Source organism: Schistocerca cancellata, chromosome 12, assembly GCF_023864275.1.
Source record: "Schistocerca cancellata isolate TAMUIC-IGC-003103 chromosome 12, iqSchCanc2.1, whole genome shotgun sequence".
In the NCBI taxonomy this organism is placed as follows: domain Eukaryota; kingdom Metazoa; phylum Arthropoda; class Insecta; order Orthoptera; family Acrididae; genus Schistocerca; species Schistocerca cancellata.
The window spans coordinates 158,094,609-158,111,525 of record NC_064637.1 but is presented as its reverse complement, the minus strand read 5'-3'; the positions used below and the strand labels follow the sequence as shown (position 1 = coordinate 158,111,525).

General features: G+C 46.7%; 1 protein-coding gene and 1 non-coding gene across 2 annotated transcripts in view; both read left to right on the top strand.

Moving 5' to 3' along the window:
* The window catches only part of LOC126109662 (aminopeptidase N-like), a 202,144-nt gene that overhangs the window by 136,499 nt on the left and 48,728 nt on the right, over positions 1-16,917 (top strand). Inside the window, exons 10-11 of the mRNA XM_049914708.1 lie at positions 1,313-1,505; positions 6,673-6,868. Of these exons, the coding sequence (XP_049770665.1) occupies positions 1,313-1,505; positions 6,673-6,868 (389 nt within the window). The remainder of the gene's footprint in view (positions 1-1,312; positions 1,506-6,672; positions 6,869-16,917) is intronic.
* Positions 3,155-3,229, top strand: Trnas-uga (transfer RNA serine (anticodon UGA)). Its single transcript has one exon. It is a non-coding gene; the product is annotated as a tRNA-Ser (tRNA).

Sequence of the window (16,917 nt, the reverse complement as noted above, 5' to 3'; positions counted from 1 at the left end):
AAGTACCTTTAATTATTGCAGTTGTTTTAGCATCGAGTCCCAATTCTTTTAAGATATCAAGCAGTGTATTTCTGTCAATTGAATCATAGGCTTTTTTAAAATCCACAAAAGTAATTACATATTTTAAGTTCCTGATTTTCCTCATTTCTATTATGTTCTTTAAATTTAGTATTTGTTCTGCACATGGCCTTCCCTTCCTAAATCCAGCCTGATACTCTCCTAGCTGTTTGTCAAGTATCTCTTCTGCTCTTTTTAAAAGCGCCTTAGACAAGATCTTATACGTCACTGGTAAGAGGGAGATTCCCCTATAATTGGTAGGATCTGCTTTCTTCCCTTTTTATGTAGTGGATGTATTAATGCAGATGTCCAGTCTGGTGGTAATCTGTGTGTTGTCCAGATTTCTTTTAGTATTTCTGATAGACCCTGTATCATGTTGTTACTAGAGTACTTCCATAGTTCAGCAACTATATTATACTCTCCAGGGGCTTTATTATTTTTAAGCTCTTTTATGATTTCTTTTATTTCTTCTGTGGTTGGCGGCTTGGAGTCTGGTGGTGTTGGGCTTACAATATTGAAATTAAATTTTTCTTTCGGTGGATAACAGTTATGTAGTTCTTCAAAATATTCAGCAAGTATTCTACAGTTCTCTATGCTATTGTATGCAGTTTTCTGCATTTTTGGGTCCGTGAAAAATAGACTAGGAGGAGAGTATTTCTTTAAGTTACTTTTGAAAATTTTGTAAAAGTCCCTAGCATTGTTCTATTTGAAGTTGGAGTCTATTGATGCTAGTTGGTCTTTTATGTATTGAACTTGGATCTTTTTAAAGCCTTTTGAAGCTTGCTTCCGGGCTTCTTTTAGGGAGTTCCTATTTTTATCATTTTTGTTGGCATTCCAAATGTTCCAAGCTCGTTGTCCTGTTAGGATTAGTTTGTCACACTCATCATTCCACCAGGCATGTTTCCATTTTTTGGTAAGGAGAATGGTTTCTTCTGCTGTCTCTACTACATCTTTTTGAAGTTGTTCCCATGTTTTAGGTGTTTTCTTTTCCAAATGTGTCCTGAAATTGTGTTCCTTGGTGTCAAACTTTTTAGGTTGATATTCGCTCTTTCTTTTATATATTGGTCTAATTTTGAATTTAACGACAGATAGATAGTGATCTGAATCTAAACTTGCACTCTTAGCCCTTTGAAAGGGCACGGCCGACTTCCTTCCCCATCCCTCCCTACCCCTGTGAGACCGATAACCTCGCTGTTTGGTCTCTTCGCCCAACCAACCAACCAACCAACCAACCAACCGACCTGTTTTGACGCAGCGCCTTGAGCGAGGGTTCAGACGAACTCCTGCTGGCCGGCCTGGAGGAGGCGCTGTCGGAAGCCGACCCCCAGCCTCTGCTGCCCGACGGCAAGTCCTTCACCGAGGCGCTCAGGCCGTGGATAACCACGGCGGGCTACCCACTTGTCAACGTCACCAGGGACTACGATACGGGGACCGTCACCCTGACACAGGTAAGTCACGACCGAGTTTACTGTACACACCGAGGTGCCAAAAGTCACGGGACACCCGCTAGTATTGCGTCTGACCCATTTTAGGAAGGCGTAGTGCAGCAGCTCGACGTGGTATGGACTGGTCGTCGGGAGTCCCCTGCAGAAATGTTGAGCCATTTTGGGTCTACAGCCGCCCAGAAGCGTTGCCGACGCAGCCGTTTGTGCACGAACCCAAAAACTAAACTCAAAACTACCCGCTTGGTTGGCCGTGCAGTCTAACGCACGGCTTTCCGGGCGGGAAGGAGTGCCTGGTTCCCGGCAAGAATCCGCTCGGCGGACTTGTGTAGAGGTCTGGTGAGCAGGCCAGTCTGTGGATGGTTTTTAGGCGGTTTTCCATCTGCCTCGGCGAATGCGGGCTGGTTCCCCTTATTCCTCCCCAGTTACACTATGTCGACGATTGCTGTGCAAGCCGGCCGGAGGGGCCGTGCGGTTCTAGGCGCTGCAGTCTGGAACTGAGCGACCGCTACGGTCGCAGGTTCGAATCCTGCTTCGGGCATGGATGTGTATGATGTCCTTAGGTTAGTTAGGTTTAATTAGTTCTAAGTTCTAGGCGACTGATGACCTCAGAAGTTAAGTCGAATAGTGCTCAGAGCCATTTGAACCATTTTTTTTGCTGTGCAAACAAGTTCTCCACGTGTGCGTACACCACCATTACTCTACCACGCTAACATAGGGGTTACACTCGTCTGGTGTGAGACGGTCCCTGGGGTGTCCACTGGGGGCCGAACCGCACAATAACCCTGGGTTCGGTGTGGGGCGGCGGAGGGGTGAAGTAGACTGCGGTAGTCGTCATGGGGTTGCGAACCACTGAGGCTGCGGCGGGGTCGGAGCCTCTCCGTCGTTTCTAGGTCCCCAGTTGACATACAAACAATACAAACTCAAAACTCCGTCAGAACAGGCCATGAAGGCCCAATGGTACCGACCGGCCGCCGTGTCATCCTCAGACCACAGACGTCACTGGTTGCGGATATGGAGGGGCTCTTCCACCTGTATGAGACCAGAGCCGCTCAGTTTGCCTCACCTGAATGCACTCCACTTGCCAAAAGCACCCGGCAGATTGGATGGTCACCCAGCCAAGTGCTAGCCCAGCCCAACAGTGCACAACTTCGTTGATCTGACGGGAACCAGTGACACCACTGTGGTAAGGCTGTTGGCTTGTACATGAATTGGCCTCTTGATTATACCCCACGAATGTTGGATGGGATTCATGTTGAGCAGTCTGGCTGACTAGATCATTCACGCGAATTATCCAGAACGTTCTTCAATCATGAACAATAATTGTGGTCTGGTAACATAGCTCATTGTCACCCACGAAAATTCCGTCGTCGTCTGGCAGCAAATGGTCTCCAAGTACCTGAAAATATTTCGAGAATGAAATTTTCACTCTTCAGCGGAGTGTGCGCTGATATGAAACTTCCTGACAGATTAAAACTGTGTGCCGGACCGAGACTCGAAACAACCCCCAGGCTGTGGCTAAGCCATGTCTCCGCAATATCCTTTCTTTCAGGAGTGCTAATTCTGGAAGTTTCGCAGGAGAGCTTCTGTAAAGTTTGGAAAGTAGGAGACGAGGTACTGGCAGAAGTAAAGCTGTGAGGACGGGGCGTGAGTCGTGCTTGGGTAGCTCAGTTGGTAGAGCACTTGCCCGTGAAAGGCAAAGGTCCCGAGTTCGAGTCTCGGTCCGGCACACAGTTTTAATCTGCCAGGAAGTTTGAAAATAACCATTTCCAGTCAATGTTCTGTTCAGTCGGACCAGAGGACCCAGGCGATTCCAAATAATTGCAGCCAGTACCATCATGGAGCGTCCATCAGCTTGCACAGTGCCTTGTCGATTACCTGCCACCATGGATACACAAAAAGTATGGACCTCTGATAATGGCAGAAAAAACCATCCTACTGGTTGCCACTGTCAATAAATTTATCGTCAGTGAAACGAATGGTTTACTGAACATGTCCTACAACACCAGTGCATAAGATCTGCAGGTTTTCAGTCGTGGCCAGCAGAGTGTGCCTGTGTATGTGTGTGTGTGTGTGTGTGTGTGTGTGTGTGTGTGTGTGTGTGTGTGCGTGCGAGGGGGGAGGGGGGGGGGAGTAATATTTTTGAAAGAAGCAAAGCAGAAACACTGGCTGTTGTCATAGCTCATAGTCGACTAATGTCTTTCACTGCTCATCCAGTCGATGCTTTCGTGGTGCTGGGTAGTATGTAACGTTATTGTTATGAAGTTTTTTTTTAATTGCTCAAAATAACATTCCGAAATGTGTAAGCACATTTAACGTTAATGGTACCAAATATTACAGTTGATCCACACAAATACAATCATTTATAAAAAAGAAAGCAACATATCCAAAATACGATTTTACTGATGATTGTGTTCTGTCTTTCCTTGGATAATTTTATGTGTTTACAAAGTGACGTGGCCGTGGAGGAACGTCATATTAGCCAATGTGGGATGGCATCAAGTTTTTAATAATTTGCCGGCCACTTTGGCCGAGCGTTCTAGGCGCTTCAGTCCGGGACCGCGCTCTTGCTACAGTCGCAGGTTCGAATCCTGCCTCAGGCATGGATGTTAGTAATGTCCTTAGGTTAGTTAGGTTTAAGTAGTTCCAAGTCTAGGGGACTGATGAACCTCAGATGTTAAGTCCCATAGTGCTAAGAGCCATTTGAACCCTTTTTTAATAATTACACTCCTGGAAATTGAAATAAGAACACCGTGAATTCATTGTCCCAGGAAGGGGAAACTTTATTGACACATTCCTGGGGTCAGATACATCACATGATCACACTGACAGAACCGCAGGCACATAGACACAGGCAACAGAGCATGCACAATGTCGGCACTAGTACAGTGTATATCCACCTTTCGCAGCAATGCAGGCTGCTATTCTCCCATGGAGACGATCGTAGAGATGCTGGATGTAGTCCTGTGGAACGGCTTGCCATGCCATTTCCACCTGGCGCCTCAGTTGGACCAGCGTTCGTGCTGGACGTGCAGACCGCGTGAGACGACGCTTCATCCAGTCCCAAACATGCTCAATGGGGGACAGATCCGGAGATCTTGCTGGCCAGGGTAGTTGACTTACACCTTCTAGAGCACGTTGGGTGGCACGGGATACATGCGGACGTGCATTGTCCTGTTGGAACAGCACGTTCCCTTGCCGGTCTAGGAATGGTAGAACGATGGGTTCGATGACGGTTTGGATGTACCGTGCACTATTCAGTGTCCCCTCGACGATCACCAGTGGTGTACGGCCAGTGTAGGAGATCGCTCCCCACACCATGATGCTGGGTATTGGCCCTGTGTGCCTCGGTCGTATGCAGTCCTGATTGTGGCGTCACCTGCACGGCGCCAAACACGCATACGACCATCATTGGCACCAAGGCAGAAGCGACTCTCATCGCTGAAGACGACACGTCTCCATTCGTCCCTCCATTCACGCCTGTCGCGACACTACTGGAGGCGGGCTGCACGATGTTGGGGCGTGAGCGGAAGACGGCCTAACGGTGTGCGGGACCGTAGCCCAGCTTCATGGAGACGGTTGCGAATGGTCCTCGCCGATACCCCAGGAGCAACAGTGTCCCTAATTTGCTGGGAAGTGGCGGTGCGGTCCCCTACGGCACTGCGTAGGATCCTACGGTCTTGGCGTGCATCCGTGCGTCGCTGCGGTCCGGTCCCAGGTCGACGGGCACGTGCACCTTCCGCCGACCACTGGCGACAACATCGATGTACTGTGGAGACCTCACGCCCCACGTGTTGAGCAATTCGGCGGTACGTCCACCCGGCCTCCCGCATGCCCACTATACGCCCTCGCTCAAAGTCCGTCAACTGCACATACGGTTCACGTCCACGCTGTGGCGGCATGCTACCAGTGTTAAAGACTGCGATGGAGCTCCGTATGCCACGGCAAACTGGCTGACACTGACGGCGGCGGTGCACAAATGCTGCGCAGCTAGCGCCATTCGACGGCCAACACCGCGGTTCCTGGTGTGTCCGCTGTGCCGTGCGTGTGATCATTGCTTGTACAGCCCTCTCGCAGTGTCCGGAGCAAGTATGGTGGGTCTGACACACCGGTGTCAATGTGTTCTTTTTTCCATTCCAGGAGTGTATTTTATTTTTTAACACTTACGTTATTATCAAAGGTATTTGAAAAACAAGTCAGTGCGCGATCGATCCAACCGCCAATGCCCATTGGCTAAACAAACTGGAGCAGACTGGCGGCCTAAGACATACTAGCACTCCGGACGACAAACAGACGCTGACTGCCGCACAAGTGCAAACGTGAGACAGAGCAACAACCGGTGATGAGTGACTGATCCAGACTCACTCCGCCTGACCAACTGACTGAGACTCGGCCAGAGTGACAGACTGCCCTGGCCGACCAAGTGCCTCCGACTGACTGACTCAGACTGCCCACTGCCGAGCTCATAGCGCCCCTCAAATGCACGTGAACAGGCAGCTTTTCCCCTTTCCCACCAGAGGGAGACACCAAAGCTGCGATTGCCACAGCGGCGGCACCGCCAGAAACGGAGGGCGACTGCTTTACACTACGAGCTGCGGCGCGCTCTTCAGAAAATTTTACCACGGCTCAGACCCCTTGACGGTACACTCAGTTTGTGAAGCAGTGTAGATGCAGATGCAGATGTGGGTGTAGATGGAGGGTTAGTCTCTGCCGGACAAGACGGGGCCGGCCGGAGTGGCCGTGCGGTTCTAGGTGCTACAGTCTGGAGCCGAGCGACCGCTACGGTCGCAGGTTTGAGTCCTGCCTCGGGCATGGATGTGTGTGATGTCCTTAGCTTAGTTGGGTTTAAGTAGTTCTACATTCTAGGGGAGTGATGGCCTCAGAAGTTAAGTCACATAGTGCACAGAGCCATTTGAACAGGGCGGGCTTACAGCCGCGCGGGATTAGCCGAGCGGTCTAGGGCGCTGCAGTCATGGACTGTGTGGCCGATCCTGGCGGAGGTTCGAGTCCTCTCTCGGGTATGGGTGTGTGTGTTTGTCCTGAGGATAATTTAGGTTAAGTAGTGTGTAAGGTTAGGGACTGATGACCTTAGCAGTTAAGTCCCATAAGATTTCACACACATCTGAATATTTTTGAATGGGCTCACAAAGTGTTGCAACCCTGTGCCCTGCAGAGCCGCTTCCTGCTGACGGAGGGGGCGGAGCCCGACTTGAGCGCGTGGGACGTGCCGCTGACGTTCACCACCGGCCAGGAGGGGGACTTCGGCAGCACGGCGACGCGCCAGTGGCTGCCGGCGGACGCTGTTGAGACTCAGCTGGCTGCTACGGTCGCGGCCGGCGACTGGCTCCTCGTCAACGTACAGGAAGTCGGTGAGTCCGGCGCTGCGTACCAGGGGGCGGGCGCCCTTTTCACGCTTCTATAAATAAACTGCAGGTGACGTCACTGAGGCGTCACGTACAGGTGAACCAGAACTCCACCAACAAAGTTGTACGTGTTGTAAGACGTAGGGATTTTGGACACCTTACGTGTGAGGTGGGGCAACGGCCTTGCCGCAGTGGAAACACCGGTTCCCATCACATCATCGAAGTTAAGCGCTGTCGGTAGTGGCCGGCACTTTGAAGGGTGACCATCCGGGCCGCCATGCGCTGTTGCCATTTTGCGGGGTGCACTCAGCCTAGTGATGCCAATTGAGGAGCTACTCGACCGAATAGTAGCGGCTCCGGTCAAAGAAAACCATTATAATGACCGAGAGAGTGGTGTGCTGACCACGCGCCCCTCCTATCCGCATCCTCAGCTGAAGATGACACGGCGGTCGGATGGTCCCGATGGGCCACTTGTGGCCTGAAGACGGAGTGCATATATACAGGGTGAGTCACCTAACGTTACCGCTGGATACATTTCGTAAACCACATCAAATACTGACGAATCGATTCCACAGACCGAACGTGAGGAGAGGGGCTAGTGTAATTGGTTAATACAAACCGTAAAAAAATGCACGGAAGTATGTTTTTTAACACAAACCTACGTTTTTTTAAATGGAACCCCGTTAGTTTTGTTAGCACATCTGAACATATAAACAAATACGTAATCAGTGCCGTTTGTTGCATTGTAAAATGTTAATTACATCCGGAGATATTGTAACCTAAAGTTGACGCTTGAGTACCACTCCTCCGCTGTTCGATCGTGTGTATCGGAGAGCACCGAATTACGTAGGGATCCAAAGGGAACGGTGATGGACCTTAGGTACAGAAGGGACTGGAACAGCACATTACGTCCACATGCTAACACCTTTTCATTGGTGTTTTTCACTGACGCACATGTACATTACCATGAGGGGTGAGGTACACGTACACACGTGGTTTCCGTTTTCAATTACGGAGTGGAATAGAGTGTGTCCCGACATGTCAGGCCAATAGATGTTCAATGTGGTGACCATCATTTCCTGCACACAATTGCAGTTTCTGGCGTAAAGAATGTCGTACACGCTGCAGTACATCTGCTGTAATGTCGCCGCAAGCTGCCACAGTACGTTGTTTCATATCCTCTGGGGTTGTAGCCACATCACGGTACACATTCTCCTTTAACGTACCCCACAGAAAGAAGTCCAGTGCTGTAAGATCAGGAGAACGGGCTGGCCAATTTATGCGTCCTCGACGTCCTATTTAACGCCCGTCGAACGTGTACCACACCCCTCATGGTAATGTACATGTGCGTGAGTGAAAAAGACCAATAAAAAGGTGTTAGCATGTGGACGTAATGTGCTGTTCCAGTCCCTTCTGTACCTAAGGTCCATCACCGTTCCCTTTGGATCCCTACGTAATTCGGTGCTCTCCGATACACACGATCGAACAGCGGAGGAGTGGTACTCAAGCGTCAACTTTAAGTTACAATATCTCCGGATGTAATTAACATTTTACAATGCAACAAACGGAACTGATTACCTATTTGTTTATATATTCAGATGTGCTAACAAAACTAACGGGGTTCCATTTAAAAAAACGTAGGTTTGTGTTAAAAAACATACTTCCGTGCATTTTTTTGCGGTGTGTATTAACCAGTTACACAGCCCCTCTTCTCATGTTCGGTCTGAGGAATCGATTCGTCAGTATTTGATGTGGTTTACGAAATATATCCAGCGGTAACGTTAGGTGACTCACCCTGTATATACTTACCACTCTTGTGGATGATGCAGTGTTAATAAGCGGGCAAACAGACCTGGCTGTTCACTCGAAAGCCTTATTAAGCCATTTGCTGATTGGGCAGCCACGGCTATTAGAAATGAAAGAGCGACTGCCATTGGCTGTCCCATCCAGTGTCCAACCTCACTGCAGAGGAAAGGGGAAGCTAGGCTGACGAGACGCGACAGGATTTTTTCCATTGAGACGTCCTCGAGTGTGATCGGAGCGCATGCCTGTCTGATGTGAACACACTGTTCACCCGCTCCAGTCAAGAGCTTACTGAATTCTTTTCGTCAATCTCCTGAGAGGAGAGCGGAGACAACAGCGAGGGCAAATCTACACACGGCGCGCCAGTCTTGGGCCTCTACTTAGCCATTAAAAGCAGACTAGGGTGAAGTTAATGTCTCTCGCTTCACAAAAGCGTAGGGCAAGTTTGCTGATATAGAGCCAGGCTCAGTTTAGGATTTTGATAGATTTACAGATCTGGCGACACACTTCAGCAGCCAAGCCGAAGACGCTGTGCTACACAAGGTGAAGAACGCAGCCCACCATTAAATGCAAATGTCGCGTAACAAGCCAACTTCTACTCCAATGATGTCCTCCTCCTAGTATTTCCCGTGGCTAGATGGCCACGTTTGGTTGACATTTGTGGGGAACGGATGAAATGTGTTACAGCCGCCGGGCGGGATTAGCTGAATGGTCTAAGGCGCTGCAGTCATGGACTGTGCGGCTGGTACTGGCGAAGGTTCGAATCCTCCCTCGGGCTTGTGTGTGTGTGTGTGTGTGTGTGTGTGTGTGTGTGTGTGTGTGTGTGGGCTTGTGTGTGTGTGTGTGTGTGTGTGTGTGTGTGTGTGTGTGTGTGTGTGTGTGTGTGTCCTTCGGATAATTTAGGTTAAGTACTGTGTAAGCTTAGGGACGGATGACCTTAGCAGTTAAGTCCCATAAGATTTCACATAAATTTGAATCTGTGTTACAGCCGGTAACATGGTTCAGCTCGACATTAGGATGGTCTTCCACCAGAAAGTCTTTCCCTCATTTAAAACAATTAACTATCCTGAATTTTGTGATACTATAAATATTTTATATTTTATGTTATTTGAGCAATTTAATACCAGGGTCCCCTTGTCTGGACAGGCAGTACCTGAAATTGATCTTGTGATTTGTAATGACCCAACATGTGCAAAAGTGATTCCAATAAATAAAATTACAGGGAATAGTTGTCGTCTATTCCAAGACAGTGGTCCCCTTCGTACCTCACTGGAATATTTTAGGAACATTGATGGCAGCTATTCTTCTGAAGTTTAAACCCTTGGTGACTGATAGGAAGTTTCCTTACAAAACAAAAAAATGGCTCTGAGCACTATGCGACTTAACTTCTGAGGTCATCAGTCGCCTAGAACGTAGAACTGCTTAAACCTAACTAACCTAAGGACATCACACACATCCATGCCCGAGGCAGGATTCGAACCTGCGACCGTAGCGGTCGCTCGGCTCCAGACTGCAGCGCCCGGAACCGTACGGCCATTCCGGCCGGCGTTTCCTTACATGTCGGGTTCAAACTGTGAGATCTGCGATGGTAGTGAGACACCAAAATCACAATAGTAATCCGCTGTAGTTGTTACATATATTATTACAATCAAAAGCATTATAAAATCACAATCACAATAGTACAGGAGACTGCCTTACAAGGTCAGAGCACTTGGACAAATAACAAATAAATTTCTTTAACCCGAACAAGACCCATAAAAGTTGAAATTTGAATATGACTAGGTAAATATATTCAGGTAAAGCTTTACTTGAATAGTACAAATGTCCATACAATTCCCATCAGAACTCTCATTACTTCCAATCAGCTGAGGAAAAGATTAAGGGTGAGAACACAGATCTTTTAAGGTTTGGCTAGCCAACTTTCATAAACAAAACTATATACAAATGAATAAAAAAATTAAGGAGGTGCTTTAATTTTAACCAAGCCAATCTTGAAATTTACTTACACAGTTGATTAATCAACAATATTCTTAGAATGATTACAACTAGAGCATGACTGTATGACACTACCCCTAAAATGAGGTTTCTTCAATATTGCGTATGAATTAGCGATAGACGCGAGTAGACCAAGGATGCAAATCCATAAGAGAGATCCACGAGACAGGAAATGACATAGAAATGTACTCAACTTTTGCACTGCAACTGAACTTCAGATGCTATAATTCTTTGCCGGAAAGATGGAGTCACGCAACAGTGACAACATAACCCAAGAGGTAAAGGAGAGAACATGGCCTTAAATATCTCTCTGCCCCCTTGGTGCTTTCCTCCCAGTATGCTCGCGTCGACCGCTGCCAATTATCTGTAACACAACACACATGAACGGCAGACAATATTCTGAGACATAAACTACACAACCTTATCTAGAGAACAGGTGAGCAATACAACTGAATAGAAATAAATTGCCCTCCGTGAGTTACTTGGCCAGTGCCAGCAATTAAACTTTAATAAGTTCGCTAAAAATCATGCCCTAAAGTTAAGATGACAAGAATTATCTCGGCGCACGTTTACACGCCAAACTACCAAATGAACTACAAGGTAGAATAGAGGACGTATCTCGGCGTGTCTTGAAACGCCAGAGCCGGACTTACTACTCGTTGCACTTCTAGCTACGTCTTTAACCACGCTTCATGTCGGTTGGTTGGGCGTAGCCACACTTCCTCAACTGCCGTCAAGATAGTCAGTCACGACACCGAGGTAACTGATAAACAACTAACAATTCCAAAGGATTTTTAGTACACTGGCATATTCAATTAAGCCACACGCAACCCACCGAAGCAACTCGGCGAGTCCAATTCCATCGGCCAGCGTAGCTTATAACAGACTCGAAGGGGCTTGTCCTTCCGACCTCTGGGAAAACCAAATCACCGTGGGTGGTGGACCTGCCCTCACGACTCAACACGCCGTAGCCGCTGGCCCCGCTCCTTCGTTGTCCGACTCGTCCTCTCGCCGCCCTGCCTACGTACACAGCCCCACGTGACCCTCGCTCACCGCCGATGCCGACACACCTCCCCAGCAGAGCGCACGCGCTGCCGTTAAATCCGCTTCGCCAAAGATGAGCAGAAGACAAATAAGCATCGAAGTCGACTCATAGATCAAAGTGACGATCGATGGAAACTGGCGCCATAAACGCACCAGCTCAGTGTGTGCTAAGTGGAATCGTGCACACAATGCAAACCTAGCATTCATGTACGAGGTGTGGCTAGAAAAAAAACCGGACTAGTACTGGTGAAACAATAAAACGAATGCAATAAGGCTGAAAGTCGCGTGGCCTGTCACGTGACTCTCGCTCCGCCTACTGCTCGAGTTTCATCTGCCTCCTGCACTCAGTCTGCCCGTGGCGTCTGTTTCAAGTAGTTGACGTTTTGTTTGTGCGTCGGAAAATGTTGAATGTACAGAAAGAACAGCGTGTTAACATCAAATTTTGTTTCAAACTAGTAAAATCTGCAAGTGAAACGTTTGTAATGTTACAACAAGTGTACAGCGATGATTGTTTATCGCGAACACAAGTGTTTGAGTGGTTTAAACGATTTAAAGATGGCCGCGAAGACACCAGTGATGACACTCGCACTGGCAGACCATTGTCAGCAAAAACTGATGCAAACATTGAAAAAATCGGTAAACTTGTTCGACAAGATCGCCGTTTAACAATCAGAGCAGTGTCTGAGTTAACAGGAGTTGACAAGGAAAGTGTTAGGCAGATTCTTCATGAAAGTTTCAACATGAACAAAGTGTGTTCAAAAATGGTTCCAAAGTGTCTCACAATTGAACAGAAGGAACGCCGAAGAATGATTTGTTCTGACATCCTTGAAAACATTGAAAGTGATCCCACCTTCTCACAAAATGTTATTACTTGCGATGAATCGTGGTTTTTTACTTACGATCCCGAAACTAAACGCCAATCGATGCATTGGAAAACTCCTGGTTCTCCACGACAAAAAAAAGCACGAATGTCAAAATCGAAATTCAAGGCAATGATGATTGTTTTTTTTTGACATCAAAGGGATTGTGCACATTGATTGGGTACCAGAGGGACAAACAGTGAATCAGCATTACTACATTAGCGTCCTGGCTACCCTACGTGAGCGAGTACGGAGAAAACGGAACGATTTGTGGAGAAAAAACTCATGGATCCTTCACCAAGACGATGCCCCAGCTCACAGTGCGTTGTCAGTGAAGACGTTTTTGGCAAAACACAACATTCCCATCTTAGATCATCAACCCTACTCACCTGATTTGGCCCCCTGTGACTTTTTTCTTTTCCCTAAAGTCAAGTCAGCTTTGAAAGGAACTACATTTGAGACTGTTGAAGCAGTAAAAGAAAAAGCGACGGAAGTAATGTATGGACTTACCGAAAATGATCTGCAGCATTGCTATGAACACTGGAAAATTCGTATGGAGCGGTGTAGAGACCGAGGAGGAGAGTACATTGAAGGAGACAACATGAAATTGTAAATAAATGTTTTTTCCAGCATCAGTCCGTTTTTTTTCTAGCCGCACTTCGTATTACCAACCAGAGGTAATTTCAGAATGTGATGTTCATTTTTTCAGATGCGTTCAAAAGAACAGAAACCATATGGATCCTGCAGGCATTATGCATCAATACCGAAAGGAATCAATAACATTAGTTGGCACTGGGCACTGATTTATATCAATGGAACAAGCTGAAAATTCCTGCACGACCAGGATTCGAACTCGGCAGATACACTGAGCACTACGCCATCCGGTCACAGTGGCCACTGTGACTGCACAGCATACACCAGCACGCCTCCCGTCGGAGCCAAATTTTCAACTCATACCACACATACAATGTTGATTGGAATACTCTCTTTCAAATTCTGAAGGTGGCAGGGGTAAAATACAGGGAGCGAAAGGCTATTTACAATTTGTACAGAAACCAGATGGCAGTTATAAGAGTCGAGGGGCATGAATGGGAAGCAGCAGTTGGGAAGGGAGTGAGACAGGGTTGTAGCCTCTCCCCGATGTTATTCAATCTGTATATTGAGCAAGCAGTGAAGGAAACAAACAAAAAATCGGAGTAGGTATTAAAATCAATGGAGAAGGAATAAAAACCTTGAGGTTCGCCGATGACATTGTAATTGCGTCAGAGACAGCAAAGGACTTGGAAGAGCAGTTGAACGGAATGGACAGTGTCTTGAAAGGAGGGTATAAGATGAACATCAACAAAAGCAAAACGAGGATAATGGAATGTAGTCGAATTAAATCGGGTGATGCTGGGGGAATTAGATTAGGAAATGAGACACTTTAAGTAGTAAAGCAGTTTTGCTATTTGGGGAGCAAAATAACTGATGATGGTCGAAGTAGAGAGGATATAAAATGTAGACTGGCAATGGCAAGGAAAGCGTTTCTGAAGAAGAGAAATTTGTTAACATCGAGTATAGATTTAAGTGTCAGGAAGTCGTTTCTGAAAGTGTTCGTATGGAGTGTAGCCATGTATGGAAGTGAAACGTGGACGATAAATAGTTTGGTCAAGAATAGAATAAAAGCTTTTGAAATGTGGTGCTACAGAACAATGCTAAATATTAGATGGATAGATCACCTAACTAATGAGGAGGTATTGAAAAGGACTGGGGAGAAGAGAATTTTGTGGCACAACTTGAATAGAAGAATGGATCGGTTGGTAGGACATGTTCTGAGGCATCAAGGTATCACCAGTTTAGTATTGGAGGGCAGCGTGGAGGGTAAAAATCGTAGAGGGAGACCAAAAGATGAATACACTAAGCCGATTCAGAAGGATGTAGGCTGCAGTAGTTACTGGGACATGAAGAAGCTTGCACAGGATAGAGTAGCATGGAGAGCTTGTAACCTCCCCCTCACTTATCGACCTTAATGACAGTGAAAAATTAAACCGCGTGTACCAAATGGAAATTTGGGAAAAGCAATCGTCACCGAAGTTAATTTGTCGGTAAAGAGGGAGGAAAGGGTTACACCTAAATGAAAGGAAAAATGCTAATGAAACAGGTGGAAATTAATTTTGAAAAGGGGTAAAGTTAATAAAGAAAGTAAATGTGCGGCCGTTACGTTAACAATTAACTAGCGGTAATTAGATATTTGAGATTTGGGGGAAATTACGGTCACCAGTCCTATGGACAATTACTATAGTAATTGAAAAAGAAAGGTTATTACACATATAATTAGTACTAGAAGCGTGGCAACTGAAGGTTGACACGTATAGTGTGAAAACTGAAAGTTTGTCAGAAGTAATAAATTTCGCTACACTCTGACTTAATTTAGTAAAAGAATTAATAAAACCGGAAAATTGAAAGTTAATTTAGTGACTGAAGTTAATAGTGAGCTTTCTTTCTGAATCACATCGAAATTCAGTAAAATACGGTTAGTCTTGGACTACCTCCACAATCATTTCAAAAGCTACTTGAATCTACGCGATTTAGAAATAAGAGATTTAACTTTGATCTTGAATTAAATGATGCTGAACAATTAACAATAGTAAAATTTAGTATGTACCAAGCTGAGCTGCAGTCACAAGTAAGCTAAAATACGGTAACAAAACTCGCACTCTTAATTTGTGCTAGTGTAATCTAAATATTGTAGCCAGCTATGAATACCTTAACTGAACTTTGAAATTAAAACAGTGAAATCGAATGATGCTGGCGTTTGAATTTCAACGACACTCGGGTTCATTCCGGAAAAGGAAGGGACCCTGCTTGGTAATGCAATTGGGACAATGAGCAACAAAGGTTCATGCTACGTTGCTGTCATTTAGTTATGAAAATGGATCAGTTTGAAAAGCTGAGGTCTGCCATACAGTTCTAAAACTTTACGTGCTTCCAGTCTTCCTTGTTGGTTGATTGAAGGTTTGAAGCCGTCGATCGAGTCGCTGTTGCAGAAGCTGGATGTTGGCACGCCTTCTTCTCGACACGGTCACCAGGCGAAACGGGCTCTTGATGTGCGCCAGCTAATGCTTCCCGTCCGCGACACCGTGTCAGAAAGTATCATAGCAAATCGAGCGCAATTACATGCTGCCCAACCCCGAAAGCGCGGCAACTCGCGGGAGCGTCACACAACACCTGCTCCACTGCACCACCCCAGCCAAACTCCCCCTCTGCCCGCGCTCTACGCGATAGAGTTAACACTACCAAGAGATCCTAAACACTTCGGTTCTCCACACGACCTATCGATGTAATCGTTCGATAGCATAGTTTTCCCTAGGCAAGACCCAGCGTAAAAATACAAATAATATTCACAAAACAGACCAATTATACATCGACATAAATACATAAATATACAAATAGTAAAAGAATTTAATATATAAAGACACAGAAATGTCATATCTTCGGGTAACAAAATAAGGTAAAAATCTATAGTACAATAGATGGAAATAGGATGATATGCATTTCCAGCGTTACAAGGTGCCTCAAACCAGTCTCAGGACTGAAGACCACAACAACAACCACACATTACTGATGGAGTGCCCTTTCCCCATTATCCTCATTACGGCTGACAGCCAATGATCCCTTCAGTGGAGATGCATTTCAAGCTCGACCTCTTACGAGAATCGGCGAGATGCTGTGAGTACTGAGGCTAATGAGCAGGGTCACTACGGCAGTAGTGTGTGGTGTGAGACTTTGGGAGAGACAAGAGGCACGGTAGGGCAGTCCGTGCGGCTGTGGTGAGCGCTGTGCCCGGGTGGCGTAGTGGTCAGCGAACCTGCCTCGTATGCAGAAGACCCGTGTTTCAGTCCCAGTCCTGCCCATTCATATAAATCATTGTCCACTGGCACCCAATGTCTTTAATACCTTTGTGTCTTCTTCCAGAAGTTGGTCAACTTCTGAGTATTTTGTTGTAAGGAACCTACACTTCTCTGGTGGCTCATTACAGAGTAATTGTACGTAGTTTGGACGACAATAGTTGTGTCCCATGGCCGGCTCGCTCACCAGACATGACACCAGTGGGCTGCTACTTTTCTAGAAACTAGAAATCTCCTCTGTAGGAATCAGCATGGGTTTCGAAAAAGACGATCGTGTGAAACCCAGCTCGCTCTATTCGTCCACGACACTCAGAGGGCCATAGACACGGGTTCCCAGGTAGATGCCGTGTTTCTTGACTTCCGCAAGGCGCTCGATACAGTTCTCCACAGTCGTTTAATGAACAAAGTAAGAGCATGTGGACTGTCAGACCAATTGTGTGATTGGATTGCAGAGTTCCTAGATAAC